We start from the raw sequence: 19819 nt of genomic DNA on the forward strand, positions 1-19819 counted from the left end.
GGTGCCCAGTTCAGCCTGAAGTATCACAGGGGATGGGGCTAAGGCACTGTGACCTGTGGGTTGGAGCAGGGTAACCAAGGGTTCCACATACAGAGCCTCTACGTGAGGTACCACCTTGCCCTACTGAACGCTGCCACTTTAAAACCACAGTCACATACATCCCCCACTCATGCTCTCCACCTCACTGTAAAGGACCCAGAGTGTCTGTGCTAAGGCAAAGGGACAAAAATCTCACCTCCATGGAACAGGCAATCTTCCGAGGCTCAACCTCATCACTCCCTCCCTCTCCCTTGTGGGCTGGGACCTTGCTATTGAACCCATGTCAGAGAGGTATCCCTGGCTCTGTGTCCCTTGAAAGAGCCAAAATCCTTTTACAGCAGTAAAGTTTCCTGGATTCTGGACAGAAAGCCTTGGGGGAGCTGACATTCACAGTCATGTCATCTCCTGCAGGTTCTCTCTTGCTCACTTCTGTCTGCTTTAAATGTCTGAGGTAATTGTTACAGCCAAAGGGAAGGAGCCCTGTGCCCCAACCACAAGGTCCAGCACACAGAGTAAGACAGCAGACAGACTTGACAGAAAAAAAGCAGCTCAGTGTGCAAGGAAGACACAAACTAATTCCAGCCAAATTTCTCCTGTTATAAAAGAGTAAAAAAGTGCGGCCCTGAAATGCATGCTCTGCTACTACCTGTGTGCTTTGGGGAAACTGTCACTGATGGAGCTCCCTATGGGAGCAGTTCTTAATCAAACATGGATCTGGCAGGAGAGCTTGTTGGCAGGTGACAGAGATGGTCCTGTCCCAGACAGTTACTTACATTTTAATAGCTTTTCTAGAAAAGCAGTGGCTGCACCAAGGTGATGACCTCTCAACAGCAGACTTGGGCTAAATGCAAACATACAAACAACTTGGCACACAATACTGCAGAAAGCATACAGACTGCACAGAGATGGGCAGATCTTCCTTCAGAGCTGCCCCTCCCCTGCCTTACGGGGCAGAAAGGAGCACAGCAGAGCTGCCTTCACATGACTCATGCTCCGTAGGCGTTGTTTAGACACACTGCTCACTAGGCATGGAGGCTTTGGGGACCAGCCTCGACACCGACCTATGAAGGGTATCCTGAATGAATCACTGTTGTCACTAATGTTTCAAAATAGTGTTGACCAAGCACTGACCATCACATTAAATTAAAAATGATGGCATTGTAATTTACTTCAACAGCCCATCTACTACATGTGCATCTCAGAGAAAGGTGCGTGGTGAACTACGTGGAGTGCTTTTATCCCAAGGCAGGCAGCCCGTGACCCAGCCCTCTCACACCTGGCAAGGTGGGAAGAGCAGACAGTTTATTTCTACAGTGCTGCAGACACTCTCAATGCTCTCTGAGGGTCTGAAGTAACCAAGCTTTCACGCTTTTCCCTAGAAGTACTTAATTGCTTGTTCCACCTCTCCACACAAACACATCGGCATCACCAAATGCAGCCTGGGACAAACTTGTGACAAAGATCCCCGCTCCTACATGAACACATGCCTACCACATCCTTATCCCAGTTCCCACCCTAGAGTGGTATTTTGAGGGATGGATGGCACATGACATCTCCAGAACCCATCACATGTGCATATGGGGCTTTAAAAGGTGGCACGCCAGCAGCACTCCTGACTGAAGCATTCCTTGCTGCACAAGATCCAAAATAAGCAATGGAAAGCCGAGTTCCCCTCCTGTAAGGCATGGCGACTCATCCTAGAACAGGGAGCACAGGCTAAGAGCTGTGCATTTCTCTACAGAGCAACACCTGCCTGCCCAGCTGGGTGACGATACCACTCCCGACGTGGGACCAGCACTTTGAACACATCGCCCAGTACCTTAGGCAGGAAAGTGCCACTTTCTTGTATTGCCCCCAGAGCTGTCCCAGGGCTTCCCCTTCTCTCTGCTGCCCTGAAAGGCACATCCCGTTCCTCAAGCTCAGGCAGGAAGGTGGAGGGAGGAAAGACAGCAGCTAAGAAGCTTAGCATTCCTCTGCACAGAGGGAGATTTAAAGCCTGTCTGGGGTTACCATGACGACACATCTGACGATAAATCCCAAAAAGCTGTGCTCTGGCAGGCAGCAATCCTTTGTGTCCAGGGAGGGACCCAGGGAGAGCCTGCGGAGCCCTGCAGAGTCCTGCCCTCCTGGCGGGTGTGTTGTTAGTGGTGTGCCATCCCTGCGTGGGTGCTGAGTCCTCCTCACGGCCACAGCCACAGGGTGGCACAGCTCATGTCTGAAATAAATGTCTTTCCCCCACACGGGATAAAAGAGACTAAGGTGCCAAGCAAAATTTTTGGAAATTCCTTCAAAAAAAATGATGCATTCACTGTTCCCCAGCATATGGGAACATGTGTATTATGGTGAGACAAGGCAGTTGTGGGAATGAGCTAGGAAGATGGCACTTCTCTCTTCTGACACCTCTGTGCTCTGTTTCTCTTCTATAAGGAAGGATGAATATGATCCTACTAATAATATCTTACAAGTGACTCAAGTGGCATTTCATTTGTATCCATAATGTGCCCTGAGATTCTTAAGTGAAAGGCAATCAAGGAACGTGGAGTACGCTATGCATTAGGATACAAAATAACTAGCCAGATGCAAACAGATCTTCAGGTCCATATTTAAGGCATTTGGTACTGGACACAGAGCTATTATTTTAGTTGTCCTCCATCTCTAAACAGGAAAGTTTCTTACCCTAGAAAATCACCCTCCCAACCCCTTCAAGTATTTCTGTTTTCTATCTTCCATTCCGAAAATCCTCCCAAGAGGTATGCATGTCCACCAGCAAGCCCTTCCCTATCTCGGCTCCCTGCTAAAAATGGAGGAAGGCTCACCCCAGAAGGAAAAGATGGGGTCTCCAGAAGATTCCCAGAAAAGCGCTGGCCACCAGAGCTCATAAGCCACAGCCACCAAAGGCCAGACCGACTTCCCACTTGTCATATCCTATCGGAGTCTATCAGCTGGCATCAGTAATATAGGGCTCAACTTTAAGCAACTCTGCTTTTTTAGCTATGAAATTTTTATCTTCCAAGAGTGTTTGCAGTGATTTTAGCTGCTTCATACCAACCCTGAATATTAACTCCCCTATCTCAGATCTCTCTAGAAAGCAGCAAAAGAAAGGTGGGAAACAAGGATGAAAGGTAGATCCTGGGAAGAGAGGATACCATGAGTTTAGGAAAACAGTACATGGATAAATGAAGAGGAACAGGATAAAAAATGGAAGGAAAAACCAAAGTGCTTTGACATCCCCTCCTCAACTGCTCATGCAAAGCATACTAGGAACGTGTTGCAGAAACACCTTTTCCATAGGAACTGCCCCTATGGACAGCAGCACATTCTCAGAAGATTTCAAAAAAGATTCTCAGTTTTTCTGCAGTTTTCTCACTGCCTGGCAGTAGCACTGGCATAGCTCAAAACAGTGCTGTCAAAGGTGAAAGCATTCATGGTGCTGGTGTTTTTACCTCCCCTACAATGCCAGAATAAAGCAGTTAGAAACTGCTGAGTAATTCCATTTCAGGTAAGATCATTAGATGCACTTTAGAAAGGCAAGAGCTGGCTGACTGCCACCCTTACTAGATTCTCTTCCAGCCTCACCATTTTATAACCCACAGTGAAATGACTGTCCTCAACTTTCACTGAACTTGCTCTCAGATTTGCTGGGAATGATTGCTCACCACTTATCATAGAACCACAGAAGGGCTCGGGTTGGAAGGGACCTTAAAGATCATCTAGTTCCAACCCCCCTGCCGTGGGCAGGGATACTAATTTACACTCTTACTGAGATTACCACCAGAGAGGCAAAAAATCATCTACTTAGTTTGCTTTCCTCGAACCCAAAGCAGACCAGGAATAATCATAAAAGCCAGAACCTTTTCCATTAGAAACGGCTAAGTCTTTGTTGGCCAGTTCCATGGAGGTTTGGTAAATTCTGAGGATTATCATTTTACAAGAGACTGAATGTGGAATAATTGATAAGAGAAGGTACTTTCCAGGATTTTTTTTTTGTTGTTGTTGTTAATTACGTGCAGCTCAATCCCTGGTAAATTTTACAAGGAAAAAATATTTTCCTTGTGCAACTTCCAACTGTTTCACTTCAATTGAGGAGTGCAAGTTCTTGCTCCAGCCCTTCAGCAGAAACAGGAACTCAAGGGGTTATCATCTTTAAAGTAAAAGCAAACATGATTCCTTTTTTCTTTTGAAAGATAAAAAGCTGACCAGCCCTCCTTTAAGCATCACAAATGAAAACATCTCTCCTCTCACTGAGGACATCTACCACAGGCATGCATCTGATCAAATTATATTTAGCATTTTCTTTTAATAGTCAATTTGTCTGGGAAGCTCTTTGAATGTGGACCTGCATATGGCAAACAGGCTCATTGGGATAGCAGAGTCAATTTTATACCTTCACACAACCTCCAATCTTCTAACCGCTGCTACCCTGACCACTGTAATCTAAGCTTTAAGGAGCTGTGTGTTGAGATAGCAGCCCTGAAACACAGCTTTCATATAAAAGGCCAAAGAAAATGCCAGCTGTTTTGTCACTATTATATTCCCTTCTCTCCCCACAGCGAGACACTATCAACAAATCCATGTAGTTATTTCTCGCTTTTAAAAACTAAAAATTCATTAACCTCTCGTGGCTCTGCAATCGGAGAGCTTCTTTTAAATGGATAAATCTGGGCTTTATCTGCTTTACCCGAGATTCTCTGCTTACTGATCACAGATTATTCCTCCGTTTCACTCTGTTAAAACCCAAACAAAGCATTTTTTCGAATTATCTTGTCTGGGTTTGTTTTTAAAATCACTAGAATGGCCTTTGTCCCAAAGAGCTGTGGCCAACTATCTCCTGTTTTCTCACACTGGTCTGTAACCCACACAAACACCACAGAGGTGGGAATCTCTGCAAGTCTGGGCTAGAGGGTGCAAGATAAGATTGTGATCCTTCAGAAAATGTGCTTTCAGAGCATTTTAACATCTGAAAACACAGAGGCACTGTAGTGAAATTAAGAAAATGTTAGCATTTTTCTTTAAAGGAGTATTACATAAAACTGTTCCATTTTTCTATACTTGCCTGTTTGGGAACACAGAGTTATGGTCAAAGGTGGTTGTAAAGGATTATTAAAGAATGGAGCAAGTAAAATAATCAATGTATGCAATTAGAGTTGCTTCAGGTATGCAGCTTCAAATGAATTGAAAAGATAATGCTAGCTCTAAACACAATACAAGGGCTTCCTTTTCCCTAAGCTAAACTTGGGATCAGAGCCAGAGCTTAGTATATCACACCTGAAAAAATTAAGTTGAGCTGAGAGATACATCTTGCATGGACATGTAAAAAAATGTAGAAGAACTTAAAAAACAAAACAAAACAACAAAAGTACAAGTGAGGTGTGAGTGCTCTTGGGAACATGTTGTGGATGAGGTTCAGTTCAAGAAAGGGGATACACATACAAAACATTATTTTGTTTATACCTTTGCCCCAAATGTTCTGTGCCCTTGGTAGAAAGAATACAGTGTGCTTCATTTTGAAGTTGTTCTGGAAACACGCTAAGGCAGCTGCTATCACAGACTTGTTTGCCATCATGGCTGGTGCCATCCACTCCCTTATGGGCTTTACAGGCTTCAAGCTAAGTGTATTCCATATGTTAAAGAGGATACAGGACAGACCATCACAGGCATCCTCTTCCTAAATTCAGAGATGCCAGCTACAGGTCCTACAAAGCAAAATGCTCCATTTAAACCTGAAAAAAAACTTGTTAAGAGTATCACATACTGTGCCTCAGCATCTTTGCAGGTTACTTCTCTGTGTCTAAGATGATAAAAATTGTAGCAACCAACTCTTTCACTCAAATTAAATGCAACCTTGACATTCCTGGCATACCACACACATTGGCATTTTATCTGGGGCCTGTGATTTTCTGGGGATTTTACCTCTACATCAGACACTTTCATGCGAGTGCCCTCTTTTCCCACAAATATATCATCAATGTCGACGAGGAGATAGCGATCAAGTGTGAGACACAGGCGCTTGCCAGTCAAGTAGGCAATGGCATCCACGAAAATCAGTTTGTGCAGCCAGAAATTGAGGTTATTGCCAAAGAGAACCCGCTGGATCCCATCGTGCAGACCCAGGTCCTGCACCACCGTGGCATGCAATGCTTTGTGGGTGGCCAGGTGAGCAATGGACTCTGAGGACTTGGTGCTGGCCAACAGCACCGGCTCGTAGGTGCTGTGGTTTGACTGGAACACGGTCCAGTCATCGCCGGGCAGGGGACCCTGCTCCACCTCATTAGCCCGGGTGACGTAGAGCAGGGGAGCACTGGGGTTGATGTGGTAGTCCCGCAGCCCCAGGTTGGAATGTAGGAAAAGGGGGAAACCCTTGAGCTGTGCACTGAGTAGGCTGTTCTCGTTGGCTTTGAAAAAGCCTATAATCCCCGCTCCATACTCTACACAGTATTTGTCCAGCAGCTCTCGGTTCCAAGCATCCAGATTCACATATTTGAGGATATTCTCATAGATAATAAGAGCATAGCGTCCCCTATCTTTGTCTGTCAGGGTGGGCATATCCCCTTTGCCAGGGGCGATCTCTGTCCTGTATTTAAACCGGCTAGATTCCAGGATGGCAACTATTTCCTGCCCCAGCTGGGAGTAAATGCTTTCCACGAAGACGAGCACCACAGGATCTGTGCGGGAGGTGTCCACAGATTTCGTAAGCCTCCAGCTGGCCTGCGGTGGGATCAGGACGCGGTGCTGGTTGCTGCAGTCACTGAAGGGCAGGGGTGGCGGCTCCTTGATTTTGGGACTGTTGGTGACGTAGTAAGCCAGTATGCACATGGAGATCAGGCTGAAGGCAATGAGCAGCAGGATCAATCTGTGGAGCTCCAGCTGTCGCACGTGCCGCACTACTTTCCACAACTGAATCATGGTGAGGCGGGCTGCCCACCCCCTCCTCACACCCTGCACTCAAGTCGCTCTTGCAATCTACAGTGCTGCCGTGGCAGTACCCAGCAGCAGCTTGCAAAAAAGAAAGAGCAGCTGCAGAGAGAGACAAAGCTAAAGCAAACAGCTACCAGGCTAGACTCCCAGGGATCTGCCATTTATCTCAAGTAACCATGGCCCTCAATTCCCATCGCTCTTTTGTGTGCTTCCTCCTGTTCTTCTCCTCTCACTCACGAAAGTCTTTTGGAGGAGGGAGGTTTCCTGACTCTTGTCTCCAACAGCAGATCAGTCTGTCATTCTGTGCACAAGCACTTTCAGCTCAGCCTTCCCAGGTGTCCCGTTTCTCATTTAGCGGTTTTGCATTCACATGATGGCACTTTCTCTTTACATCCTGCAATTCAAAAAGAAAAAGTCAATTCTCAGTATGGATTCATGGTATTTAATGTGCTTGAAATGAAATGGCAAGATCAGTAGGTGCAGACCTGTTCCCTGGGAAGTGACGCACACCTTTGTACAGGAGCTTGGCAGAGCTGCAGAACAACCATCAGAGCCTCTGCAAGAGGCACGGGGACTCAGCACTCTCCTTGGGTGAGGTTCTCACACACCACAGCAAACAGAGCCAGGGTATCTAGCCTTCCCTGACTCCTCTTTATGCCACTGAGCACATGATATGAACCCCTTTTATTCTAGCCTAGATTTCAAAATTAACAGAGGAGGGGAGAGCCTCACACTGTCTGTCTTGTCCTGTTCTAGCAATGATGTGTGGTTCCCTAGGCCCCCAGGATATGGATGTCCTGAACCCAGCAGGATGCTTCAAATTCCTACCAGCATTCCTGCCCTACAGCTCCCGATTTCTGTGGTTCCCACATGCTCTATGAGACTGCCTCACTTCTCCCGGGAACTCATGTTGTACCAGGGCTCTTGAAACACTGCTCCGGGGATGCATCGTCCCTCAGGCACCACTGGAGCCAGGGGCACGGGCTGCCGGACACTGCATGGCTCGCCACTGCCAGCTGACCCAGCGGCAGGTGGAGAAGGAACACCTCCTGAAACCTTCCTCGCCTTCTCACCCGCCACTCACGTGAAAGCTTTGTGTTACAAAGCTCTCTCACCTCCTGCCTTGTGTTTATGACAGCAGACTATTTCACCATGTGTTTTTATGTTTCCACAATAAAATGTTCAACAAAGCCAACAAACACCAACCCATCTAAAACATAAACATGAGGGAAAGTGACTAGATTGCCCCTTGGCTTGAAAATAAATTAAAATCACTGTGTAAGTTTCTACTACCTACAGCAGTAACACCCAGGTGTGCATTACTCGGGACCCAGGCCTATTTTTGGTGAGCACCTGCTGCCCCTCCCGGCACAGGCAGGTCTGAGGCCAGCGCAAGAACACCCTGTATACCAGGCCCTGCTCACCAAGCCAGCTGTGCCGACAGTGAGCCCTCCGTAGCACTTTAAAACTTCTCTCAAATCTCTCTTAGTCGCACACCCACACTCCTGCAGACGTGCTCCACCACATTCGGTCCTTCTAGCCACCTCCTCAACTGGCATAGCTTACAGCACCAGGAGGCACAAGGGCAACAACAAGTACTACCAAAACAGTTCACCACCTCTTCTCCATTCCTCCCGTTTTTGAGCCTTTTTATTACTATCATTCTGACAAACAAATAATATGAAAAGACCAGCTCTTCCATGAGCTTCAGACAGACAGAAGGTTTTTTATGTTGTGAGGGTTTTAACAACTAGCTCCAACAGAAAAGAAACCACTTGTGAGATAGATGCTTATTTTGTAATGTGTATCACTAAACAGAAAGAAATCCTTCTGACTCAGGGAAAAGATCAGTTCACAGATGAGGCCAGAAGTCCCACTCTAAAGATTCCCAACTGACTCTTTTCCAAACCTTTGGTACAGCTTGAAGCAGAGAAAAAGAAACAAGCACATTTTATATGAAATGATATAATATTGCTAACTTTGTGACAGGGGTGGCAAGTAGTCAGAGTACTCTTTATACAAGCCTTATACTGATCACCAAGTGTTATCTACAACAACTTCTACTCTGCAAGCTCAGAAGAGCAGGTACTGGCTTGTTTAGCACATAACAAAACCTTAGCCCTGATTAGGGCTTCAGAAAAGCCACAGTCTGTAAATATAAAATATATTACATGCTATGTGCCATTGGAGAACTTGAGACACAGCAAATCTTATTGAAGGTCACACTGCAAGGCAGCAAATGAATAAAGGTTAAAAAAAATCTGTTTCCCAGATTCCAAATGGATCGAGTCTGCATCCCCAAATGGCCATCTCCAATGACAGAGCTGGCTTTGGAAGTCCAGCTCGGCAAGCAACAATAAGCTGTGATTTCTTCAACCCAACCAACTGACCATCTTTCATTTTTTTCTCTACATACTGTTAACCTTTTACTGGAAAAAGGAAAGAGAGAGAGGAAGTAGTTACTAAGGGGGAAAGTAAAACAACAGAATTCAAATTGATTTTTCCTTTTTTTTGGGTTACTGAATTGATAACTGATTTTGAATGCACAATGCTCTACACTGAGTGCAGGACATGGCTCATAATTCCAGTTCAAGTCAATGTGGACTGCCAGTGTGCCAGCCTGGTATCCAAAAACAAGTGCCACCTTTCAAAAGCAGGCAGGGGAATAACCTTTGAACCTCCACCATGAGTTTTTCCCGCCCCACTGACTGTGCAGAAGGCGCCAATGTTACCACCAGAGCTCCAAAGTCATATTCTCACTGCAGAGGCAGGAGCGAGTAGAGGCAGAATTTGGCAGGGCAGATGCAGGTTAGATAGAAACACATAATAAATGCTCTATCTTTTTATGAGGTGAGTTCTGTACAAGACACCCCATACACACAGCTCCAGGCACATCACTTGCTATAAGAAGCAGTCTTCATTCTACTGCTGTGCAATAAATTCTTAGAAAACACTCCACTCAGATTCCTACGTACTCAATTTTGACTGAGAACACTGAGAGCTGTAAGTCAATGTCTTTCCAAATAGCTCACATCTTTTTTGTTTTTAATCCCATTATATGAAATAGAATAATTAGACTACTTTGGATTCCCAGATAGATTCACGATCTTCACATGTATTACACAAGAAGTTGTTTTTACAGGAGAAAATAATGTAAAGAGGGACTTAAAAGCTCAGGAGCCGATGTGTTGCCTGCAATTTCCAAGCAAGTGCTTCCTGGGTGGAATTTCTAATCTAAACACCACTGTAACAGTAAGAAAACTGTACCGATCTGCATGAAAAGCATACCGATCTGCATGAAAGCCTGGCAAAGTCCTATAGTACTTCTATGATGCTACCCTCACAGTCTCAATCTGGAAACCACTTCTCTTCTCTGGTTACACTCGCTCACCTCTCCAGCTTCATTTTTAGCATTGAACTGAGTCTCTGTTGTACAAAGAGCTGAAGCTTCAGATTCCTGGTTATCAGTTCAAAGATGAAAAACACAAGACAACCAGATTATTCTGTAGAATAAGGATGAAAGTAGAGTTTAAGCTAGGCTGCTACACCTGCAGTGCCCAGCTGAGGGGCAAGAGGGAGAGGAAGCCCTTTTGCTGAGCACTTCTGAATCACGGCAGTGTTTTGATAACAATGACTCCATTCAAGCCTCTAGCGAAGCTCCCAAACAAGTCCCCATTTGTTACATGGGTAAGCTCAAAAAAACAAATAAAAAAAAAGGCCTGTATCAGATTGCTGCTCAAAAATCTGTCAGCTCTGATCTCTTTAACAAGGCTTCACAGCCAGAGGGCATGCCAGCTGGCACAGTATGCATTAAGCTCTTTGGGGACCGCATGAGCTCGTTTAGGTTCAAAGAAAAAAAAGTAACAAAACAAAAACACCAAGCAAAATTTATATTAAAAGTTAAGAGACGTCAGAAACCACCCATAAACAAAATACAAAGCCCTGAAAAATCTATACTGGAAACAACACAAAACAAACAAACAAACAAAAAAAAACCATCACACTGAAAAATAATCCCTCCTAAAGGAAACAAAAATACCTGGCTCCTCTTTTGAGATCACACTCCTTGGAATCCAACACCACAAAACCTTCAAGTTTACAGATAAATTAAGGTCCTCTCCAAACGCCTTTACTGCAAGCTCGCCAGGACTGCCCGAGTGCAAACAGCAGGAGAAGGCAGTCAGAACGCATAGCGAGGAGGAAGTATTTCGTTGGTGTAAGGATGCAGGCTCAATGGGCTCCCGTCCTACCAGGAAAGTAGCACTAGATCTGAGAGCATCAATTCCTTTGTCGGCTATCTCACAAACCACCAGCATTCAAACAAACGCTTTATAAAACTTAGATGCTCTGTTTCCTAGTGATATACAATGTTAATGTGAAACACTAACCATTTTGTGAATTATCAGCTGCTAAACCACTTGGCAACTGATGTGATATGAAGGTAAGATAATAATCAGAATTGTGTGGTTTCAGTGTCTGATCTCCAGATATTTCCAATGCCTTGAAATTATCGTGAGAATAGTAAAAATGCTCAAGCCCAGTCAGTACTCATTCAGAACCAATGAGCAGAATATATTCGGGGCTGCTGGTACGCTCATGACAAGGCACACAGGAGATAGTGGATGTCATATGACACATTTATTAAGAACTTCTGTCATACAAGCTCCCTCCTAGCTGAGCCCCAGAATGTCTTACCACCCTAAGACCCAGCATCATGAGTACACTTCCCCAGCTCTTTTATTACTTATAATATAACCCAACTTTTCTGTAATGCACAGTGGCAGGACCTTGTTCTTGTCCACAACTGCTCTAATTCAGAGGTCTTTCTTCTATGCTTCCTGTGAGACAGTTGTTGCTTTGGACCCCAGAGGGACTGCAGTAATTGAGTTACACAGTAATCAGAGGAGGAATCTGATTGATTTTCCATCCCGTTCCATTTCAATGGTGTAATCATGACACAAAGTTCCTCACTTGCCTGCTTCCCTGTGAGACACTCCAACCTCTCCCTTGTCTGCAGTGATAGCCATATGCCAGGCCTGCAGGTACAGCCCCACTCTCCTGTGAATGCGAAGTATCTGGTGACATCAGCAGAGCACCGTGAGCCATGCTGCAAGCCCTCAGAAGGAAGAGTGATGGTTGTATTCCATATACTGGATTAAAAAAATATACTGTGGAAGTTACAGCCACGTTGCAATGTAATTGCCAGCCAAGCTCATATCTGGGCTCTGGGCGTGTGCTTCAGCTGGCATTCACTGCCAGTGAAACCCTGTGGTGAGAGACTGCCCGAAGAGTACCAAACTCAGATCAAAGAGGTGAGAAACACTAATGGTGCCTACACTGCTCCGACAGATCCACTTGGAGCCTTGAGGCAACGCTCTGCTCTGCTTAGGCAAGTCCCCATGCAGGGACAGGCCTCTCCTGGTACAGACCTGTGGTAAACAGGAAAGCTGCCAGCTGGCCAGCCGGCTTGATACCCATCAGACTGATATGAGGAAAAGACCTGTGCAATGAAGTAGTAATTACTTTTTTTTTTTTTTTTTAATTATCTCCATAGAGGTGTGCAACTTCACACCTTCTACAAGAGCAACAAACTGCAGACCTGAATAAATTAAAACAAACAAACCAACCCCAAACCCACACAAAACTTGAGCCTTCAACAGTTGCTGATACTACCTACTTAACACAAATAATATGCAGCTACGTAAGTGTTCTGGTAGTGGAAGAACCCACAGCAGGCTGAGCTTTCCATGAGCTGAGGGGATGTAACTGGTCTGCTTCTCTAACGCACCTGCTCCTATGAGACAAAGGAGGCACTTTTCTCAGAGATGCCTGAAGGGGCACCCCCAGTTCTTTCTTTCACGTGCTACTGAAGCTCTAATACCCAGCCATCAACCCACCACAAACACTTCACAGTTTTGACCTGGACTTACCTTTTCTTCTGTTCCGTGCCTCTTCTGACACCTGCATCTACACACACTCCGACCCTAGGGCTTTTCCCAAAGCAAGTAATGACACAAGATGCCTGCTGTGGGATGGAGAACTAGAGCGAGCGCAGGTTCAGTGCCTGCCACACAAGGGGCACTCCAGTCCCACCCAGATGACAAGTGAGTATCTCAGCAACCCCAAATGGTGGGACCATCTTCAGCCTCCTCTTATGTCAACCAGTTTGCTCTATCATGGCAGAACATCTTCAATGCAACTGTGAGAACAGGAAATAAATGCAGTTCCTTCTGCATTAGATATGGACACGGATCTAATTTCCATTCCCTCGTGCACCCTGCTTATCACAACGCAGATAAATGATCCTGCTGCAGAGAGCAAAATGTTTTCTCTGATGTCTTCTCCTAAGTAATTCAATCCAGTGGGGAAACAGTCCAAGTGTGGCAAAAAGAGGACAACTTAAAGTTAACGTGTCTCAGAGAAATACAGAATGTACATTCCTAAAGTTAATCTACAATAGCTATGAAAGCAGCCTATCCGTTCTTCCTTTGAGCTATACATTAAAAATTTTGCCTCAATTAGCAAGAGACTAATCTATATTCAATCGCTTCAGGTAACACATAGGAACTCATCTTCTCTTCTAATCTATTTTATCTAGGAACATATGACAGCAGGAACCAACTACAACAGTTTTAGTACCTTTATGCTGAAAGCTTGTCCAAATTAAGACCAGAAACATGCTGTAAAAGTACGCTCTACCAAAGTATAAAGCCTTAGAAAAGGCTCTTTTACTTACCTGTTCTCATATATTTGAACATGGACAGTATTTGGTGGACTTCTAAACAGGACATGTTCCCTGCCTGTGTACAGTAGCTCCCTCCCTGCCTTCTTTCAGCTGAGATCTTTTATTCAAGAGACTTCCATCCCATGTAAAGCTAGAAGCACATCTCCCAGAATTTGTAGTTTCAAATATTCGGTTCACTATTAGCTTGGTGAGATTGAAATAAGTAAGTTTTCCAGACTCAGAAAACAATTTTTTTTTTTTTCTTGGCTATTCCAAGACAGCTTTTAACACAGTGCATACTCACTTTCAGAAAAAAGGCAGAAAAGGCAATAAAAGAAAGCTATAAATCTGGCTTAGGAAAGGCAAAATGAGTAAATAAGCAAAGGGAAGGAGAGTGGAACAGGTAGAAAAGGGAGAAAGGGAGGAGGACTTGAGACCTATGGAGATTACACTGACTGGCTACGACAGTGGTTTGGAAGCCTGGGTCTCCAAAGAACAGGAACAGATGCAAAGTGCTCTACTGTCCTTGCTAAACCTTTATGGCAGCCTGTGCATTGAAAATGATAATCTGTTTTTTTCACAAGGGTTATGGCAGAAATGGATCTTGAGGGGGAACTCTGCAAGGAAGACTGCTGGGGTCCTGCACACAGCAGCAGTCTCTGAGTGACCTGACCAGCCTCCACCGGCTGACCTGTGAGCTGTACCCAAGTTCAGGCCCTGACATGAACTATATTACATGTGCGTTCTGCCTTGCCGACCTGAAGTTGGACCTACCTGGTGACTGTGGACTCATTTGGTGATCACTGGACTCTAGGATGAACCTGGTGGCTGTCACCAACTGCCTTCAGTTGTTTTGTTTGCATGCTGCAGGGCTGCACCGTCACTGCTGAGGATGCTGCCCATGCCAGCTTCTCATCCTGCCTGCCTGGCTCCCATCTCCTCCTCCCTGGCGGAGCAGCCAGTGCTTGCTGCTCCCCGGCAGTCACCTCAGGCCATCTCCAGCCTCCCACCAGCACCACACGGCCTGGCAACTGGGATGTGCACAAGCTTTTCCTCAGAATCACCCATGGCTCAAGGCTGATCTCCAAACCTTGCAGGAAAACGCAGCCAGCGTACATGCCAGGTCACACACCTGTTTCCCAAAGCTTCTCACACTTAGTTTGCAATGCATGAAGCAGCAGGAGAGAGTCTTACTAGAGAAACAGGCTGATAGGAGTTGTGGCTATTGGTAGACTTCCCTGTCTTAATGTGGGTGGAATTAGTTAATTTTCTCTCAAACCGTTTGTGTTTGTAACTGTTACACAATCAGAGCACCACAGGCAATGCACACCTACTTCCACACCACAGTTTGCACTACTCCATGTTTACTACCGTGCTTAAACAACAATTTCAAAACCCCACCTTCTGCTCCTCTTTGCAGACGCCTTGCTTTTTAGATGATCAATACGAACAAAATTGATGGTTTCAGATTAAATACACCTCAAATGTATTAATTCATTTAAAAGTGTTAGAGTAATTACATGCCACTAGTTCTTTACCATCCTCCCATTTTATAGACTTAATTGCTAAAGAGGGTGCTGAATGCTTACATTTTTAATTAGTCACCTGATTACGGATAGAATGTTTTTCTGCTCTAAAGTTGCATCTTTAGAATACTCCTTCATGCAGACTAAGACCAGAGGCCTCATTCACATCCTAATTAACAGTACTGACAAACTCAGAAACAAAAGCTGCCATATCTGCAATCAAATCAACCCTTTGATAAACTGAAGTTTTGTCAAGAAAGCTCAAGAATTTTAAGCAAGATGCACATCTCAATTAGGAACTGCAGCTGAAGACAAAAGGGTCTGGGTACTGAAAACTATTAGGTGCCCAGATATTGGTTGCAGAGACTAAGTCAGCTAGGTGGGAGCCATTTTTCCAAAACATGCATGTAGTAAAATTCCCAATAAAATTTATTAAGCTACTGAAAATCTGATTCGTTTTTCATTAACAAGAAGACTATTTTTGTCTTGAAATTATTTTTTCATGAATGAAATTTAGACTTAAAATCCAATTTTTGATTCTGATCATACTGATAATATAAAAACATATGCTTAACCCTCATGTAAAAATTAATTGGGTTAGTCTTGTATGCCACTTTGCAAGCTCCAGTAAGTACCTATAGAGTAAATTTAAATATGAGAATATTACTGTTTCACACATAGCAGTAAAATCTTAAGTCAGATATTAACAGAAGTGGGACTTCAGAAAATGAGCATTCAGAACACTATTATGAAACTTGGTCTAAAGCTATAATAATATTTTCAGGTGTTTTGCTTTTCTTTTTTAATAAATATTCAACTTGGTTCAGAAAAGTAAATTGAAAACAGATAATCCCAACAACTTTTCATTTTTATTTTTTAAATTGATAATCAGATTGCCTTGCACTCAGTTGGAAAAAGAAAGAACAGAATTGCCAGAAAAACAAAACTCTCTGCAGGTAGAAAGGTAAAAGTTCTCTTCTGCTGGTATGGTGAGGCATTCAGTAAAGAGAACCCACTTCTTTTAGTGCAGCCTGATAGAAGACATCCAGCCTATCTCCATGCATGCCTGTAAGAGCTTGTCCATGTTGGGAGAACAGCAGTCACGGCACTACAATTACCCCCAGCAGCAAAGCCATGCAATGACAGTACTAGTACTGAGCATCAGATTTGCCCATAGCCCTTTGTTTTCTACCACCATTTCATGCACGTTGGTAAACAGCTGAACTTTGCCTATACAGACCAGCTAGCTGATGGCACATGCTGTAATACAGACACTCATTTTCACAGTCTAGCAATTACCTTAAGATAAAACAGGGCTGTTCTTTAATAGCACACAGCTAAGAGTGAACTACAGCTTAGTGAAAAAATCTGCACTCAAATAGTAAGGAGAATTTATTAGTTATCATTGTATAAAGAGCTAATGTAAACAATACACCACAAAACAGTGGCAAATATACTCCTTATCCTGCAATATGTCATCTCTCACATAAAAAACATGATCCAGAACAACAAATACAGGATAGAAAGCACAGAGAGAGACAATTAGTCAGGTAAACAACTTAGAAATGATTGCTGTAAGAAACAGGTTCGCAAGAGCAGAGAGAGGGAGGGAGGATTTGGCAGCACAGACTGGGAAGCTGTTCCAGGAATAGGAGGCAGCATGAAACAAAATGCAAAGCTGAGAGTAGGAGGAAGAGATAAAGGGAGGAGTGCACGGGGAGTCAGAGGGGAGTAGGAGAAAATGACAGCTCACATTGTTTAAGGAGACAGACACATAGCAGCTAAAGACAAAATTTGACTCAGACGTTAGGTCTAGCTGGCCTAACTTTAAAAAAAATGGGTTGTTGAATAGCCAAAGGAAGCAGACTAAAAGATTAACATCTTCAAAGATGAATTTCCAGCAGAAATACACTACCATGCTTTCAGCTTATGGATTTAATGGTCCTGGAGGAGGGCTCATCCAGTCTACAAGGGTGAAGTTCAGCATGTCTTGAAACAACCCGGACACATTATTTCATCTATATCCTGACTAAAGCCACTGCTGGTTTGGTTGTGAAAATCGAGTATGCTTGCAGTACTAACTGCATTCATCTGCTTCTTTTGTCCAGAGAAAAGCACTGGGGAGAAGAAGTTGAAGACTGCAAAGGCAGGAAAGTTGCCCCAACTATGTTCTTACAGCACTTTCTGCTCTTTCAGGTGAGATCATTGCCCATAATCGGACAAAAGCAGTATTAGCAAGGTGCGCTAGCTGGCAGTGTAGATCATTTAAACTAAACACCACCCACAATAAAATATTATAAATGCTGAAATGCCCTGAAAATGCTCATTTCTGTTAAAGTCTCAAGTACATTTGCGCTAACTGATCCCAGCGAGATAATACTTCAAAGTTTTCAGATCACTTAACACTAAATCTTACACACAGTTGTGATGGGAGAGAAACAATCACATTTAGAGCATTCAAGTATTCAAACTTGACTTTGTAGCGACACTGTAACTAAATAATTCATGCTTTTTAGGAGCCCCAAATAAGATTAACACTGTACTTACAGAAAAGATTGTTACTTCTTTTTTTACTCTACATTGCTGCAAAAGGGAGAGGAAAGGTAGCCTGGGATGTCCAAACTGAATTTTATCTTCTTCATTGTAGCCAAAACAGTAATTAAATAATTTTTAGCTAGAGCAACTTTGAAGAGCTATAATTGTGTTACTAAAAAATACACCATGATAAACATCTTTTAAAATTTTAGACATTAAATTTAAAGTTAAATACACAAATTAATTTTAGCTCTAATTATTTGGTCTACTTAATTCTCACGTAATTAGTTTGGTAGCTGGAATGTAAGAATTACAGCTTTTGGAAGATGTGCTCTGTTTTTGTACACAACAAAGAAACGAAGCCTCTACCTGAATCGCAAAATCCAGCCTGCATTACGGATCTGGGCTAGTGTTGCGGCAATAGACTGAAAGCTTTAACTTTGTTCTCATCCTCCCGTGAAGCGCTAAGTGGCTCACAGAACATCTGCAATTGGAAGCGTTAATGGAAAGCTCATTCAAAGGACCTGCTGACACCTTGATACCTGTAGCAAGAATCTTGCCCTGGTGCTTTTATGCTGATTTTTGCCCGCATTGCCTGCCTGCACCATCCCAACCATCTTACCTGCTATGACCAGACAGCATCAGGAGGCAGCAGCCTGCCTCTGGAAGCAACCTAGACTCCCTTTGCTCATTATGGCCTGCCAGGCACGGGTGCCACTGCCTGACACCCCTCTCTGCTAGGAGGTGGTGCAAATCCAGCAGCATCCCCTGGTCAGGAGAGCAGATGCACACATCCTCCTCCTTGGCCACACGGGGCTGCCAGTTGGACAAATGTGTTGGTCATCCCAGCTCCAGGAAACCCAGCGCTCGATTTCACCCTCTGGTTTCCCTCTGCTCAGCAGGGCAGCCCTCTGGCAGCAGCAAACTCCATCCAGGCAGTGCCCAGGGACATGGGGGTGAGGCTGTCGTGCCATATGCTGCTACCATTCAGCTCCTCCCAGAGCTAACACAGGCGGACTGTTTTTGAACTCATTCCCTCACACATACACTGAAGACCCGATTTTGTCCTCTTGTCCAGATGCAGACTTTCCAGGACATTCAGGGAGGAAGACTCTACAACTGAGACAGAATTGGGGGCTTCACGGTCAGGAGACCAACACTGGGAACTGCCAGGGAAATTTCAGGGCCATTTTGGGCTTCTTTCTCTCCTTGAACAGCTACAGAAGGGGTGGAGGGAAGGGGAGCATTAGCATAGGAGACAACAGGGTGGGATATTACAATCTTCAACTTCCCCTTTGCATGTTGGTCCACAAGCATCGGAAATGGGTTCAAAGACCATTTTTGAGACAGTGAGAACTCTTCTTTACCTTCCTTCTAGGAGGCAGCTAGATATCATCTTAAAGATAAAAAGCTAGGGAATTTGAGAGTAAGCCTGAGTTCAGTTCACTATTCCACTTTTAATTTGATGTGGTTACACATCGCCCGAACCTCATCTATAAAATGAGAATCAAGTTACGCAGGAAGACTATGAGCAGCAGTGCCTCAAGAGCACTTCTTGAACGTATCAGAATGAATTGTTATCCCAATGCTACCCATGTAAAACCTAAACGTCAAAGCAGCGATAAAGGTGGGATTGCCACCACTCACTGATCTATTCTAAACACTCCGGATAATGAGATTTGAGACAGAAAGTGAAAAATCCTCTTGCAGTTCTCAATTAGAAGAACGACTGTAACTTTGCTTTGCTTGTTTGCAACATAGAGGTTGGTCCATGAAAAGGGTGCAAATTCTTTTCCCCTCCACTCTATTTACCAAGCTCTCATACATTTCTTTCTTTATTGCTGCTGTTTGCGTCAAACAGGACCTGCACTCATTCAACAAGGGCCACCTCAGAGGTTAAACTGCTGGCGATGGCATTTAATTTATTGGCAAGGGAGGTGACAGTGAATTTATTTTAGGTCAAATTGCTTATATGAAGAATCACCTTGGACTTTGCAAATGCTAGGAATACAAACAAGCAGAGATATTTAAGTCCTCTACCTTCTTAGAGAGAGGTTCACTTTCCTTCATGATCCTAAAC

At 44.2% G+C, this 19819-nt stretch overlaps 1 protein-coding gene across 6 annotated transcripts in view; it reads right to left on the reverse strand.

Annotated features, from left to right (window-relative positions):
* The window catches only part of NDST2 (N-deacetylase and N-sulfotransferase 2), a 135399-nt gene that overhangs the window by 17562 nt on the left and 98018 nt on the right, over positions 1–19819 (reverse strand). For 4 of the 6 annotated variants that reach the window (XM_040564463.1, XM_040564464.1, XM_040564466.1 and 1 more), the window contains one exon: positions 5950–7348. In XM_040564463.1, coding sequence (XP_040420397.1) covers positions 5950–6942 — 993 coding nt within the window. In that variant the 5' untranslated portion in view covers positions 6943–7348. Of the gene's footprint in view, positions 1–5949; positions 7349–10993; positions 11237–17751; positions 17792–19819 lie in introns of those variants that run through there. The other 2 variants (XM_040564467.1, XM_040564465.1) reach the window with 2 other exon arrangements.

This window comes from Cygnus olor, chromosome 7 (assembly GCF_009769625.2).
Source record: "Cygnus olor isolate bCygOlo1 chromosome 7, bCygOlo1.pri.v2, whole genome shotgun sequence".
NCBI lineage: Eukaryota > Metazoa > Chordata > Aves > Anseriformes > Anatidae > Cygnus > Cygnus olor.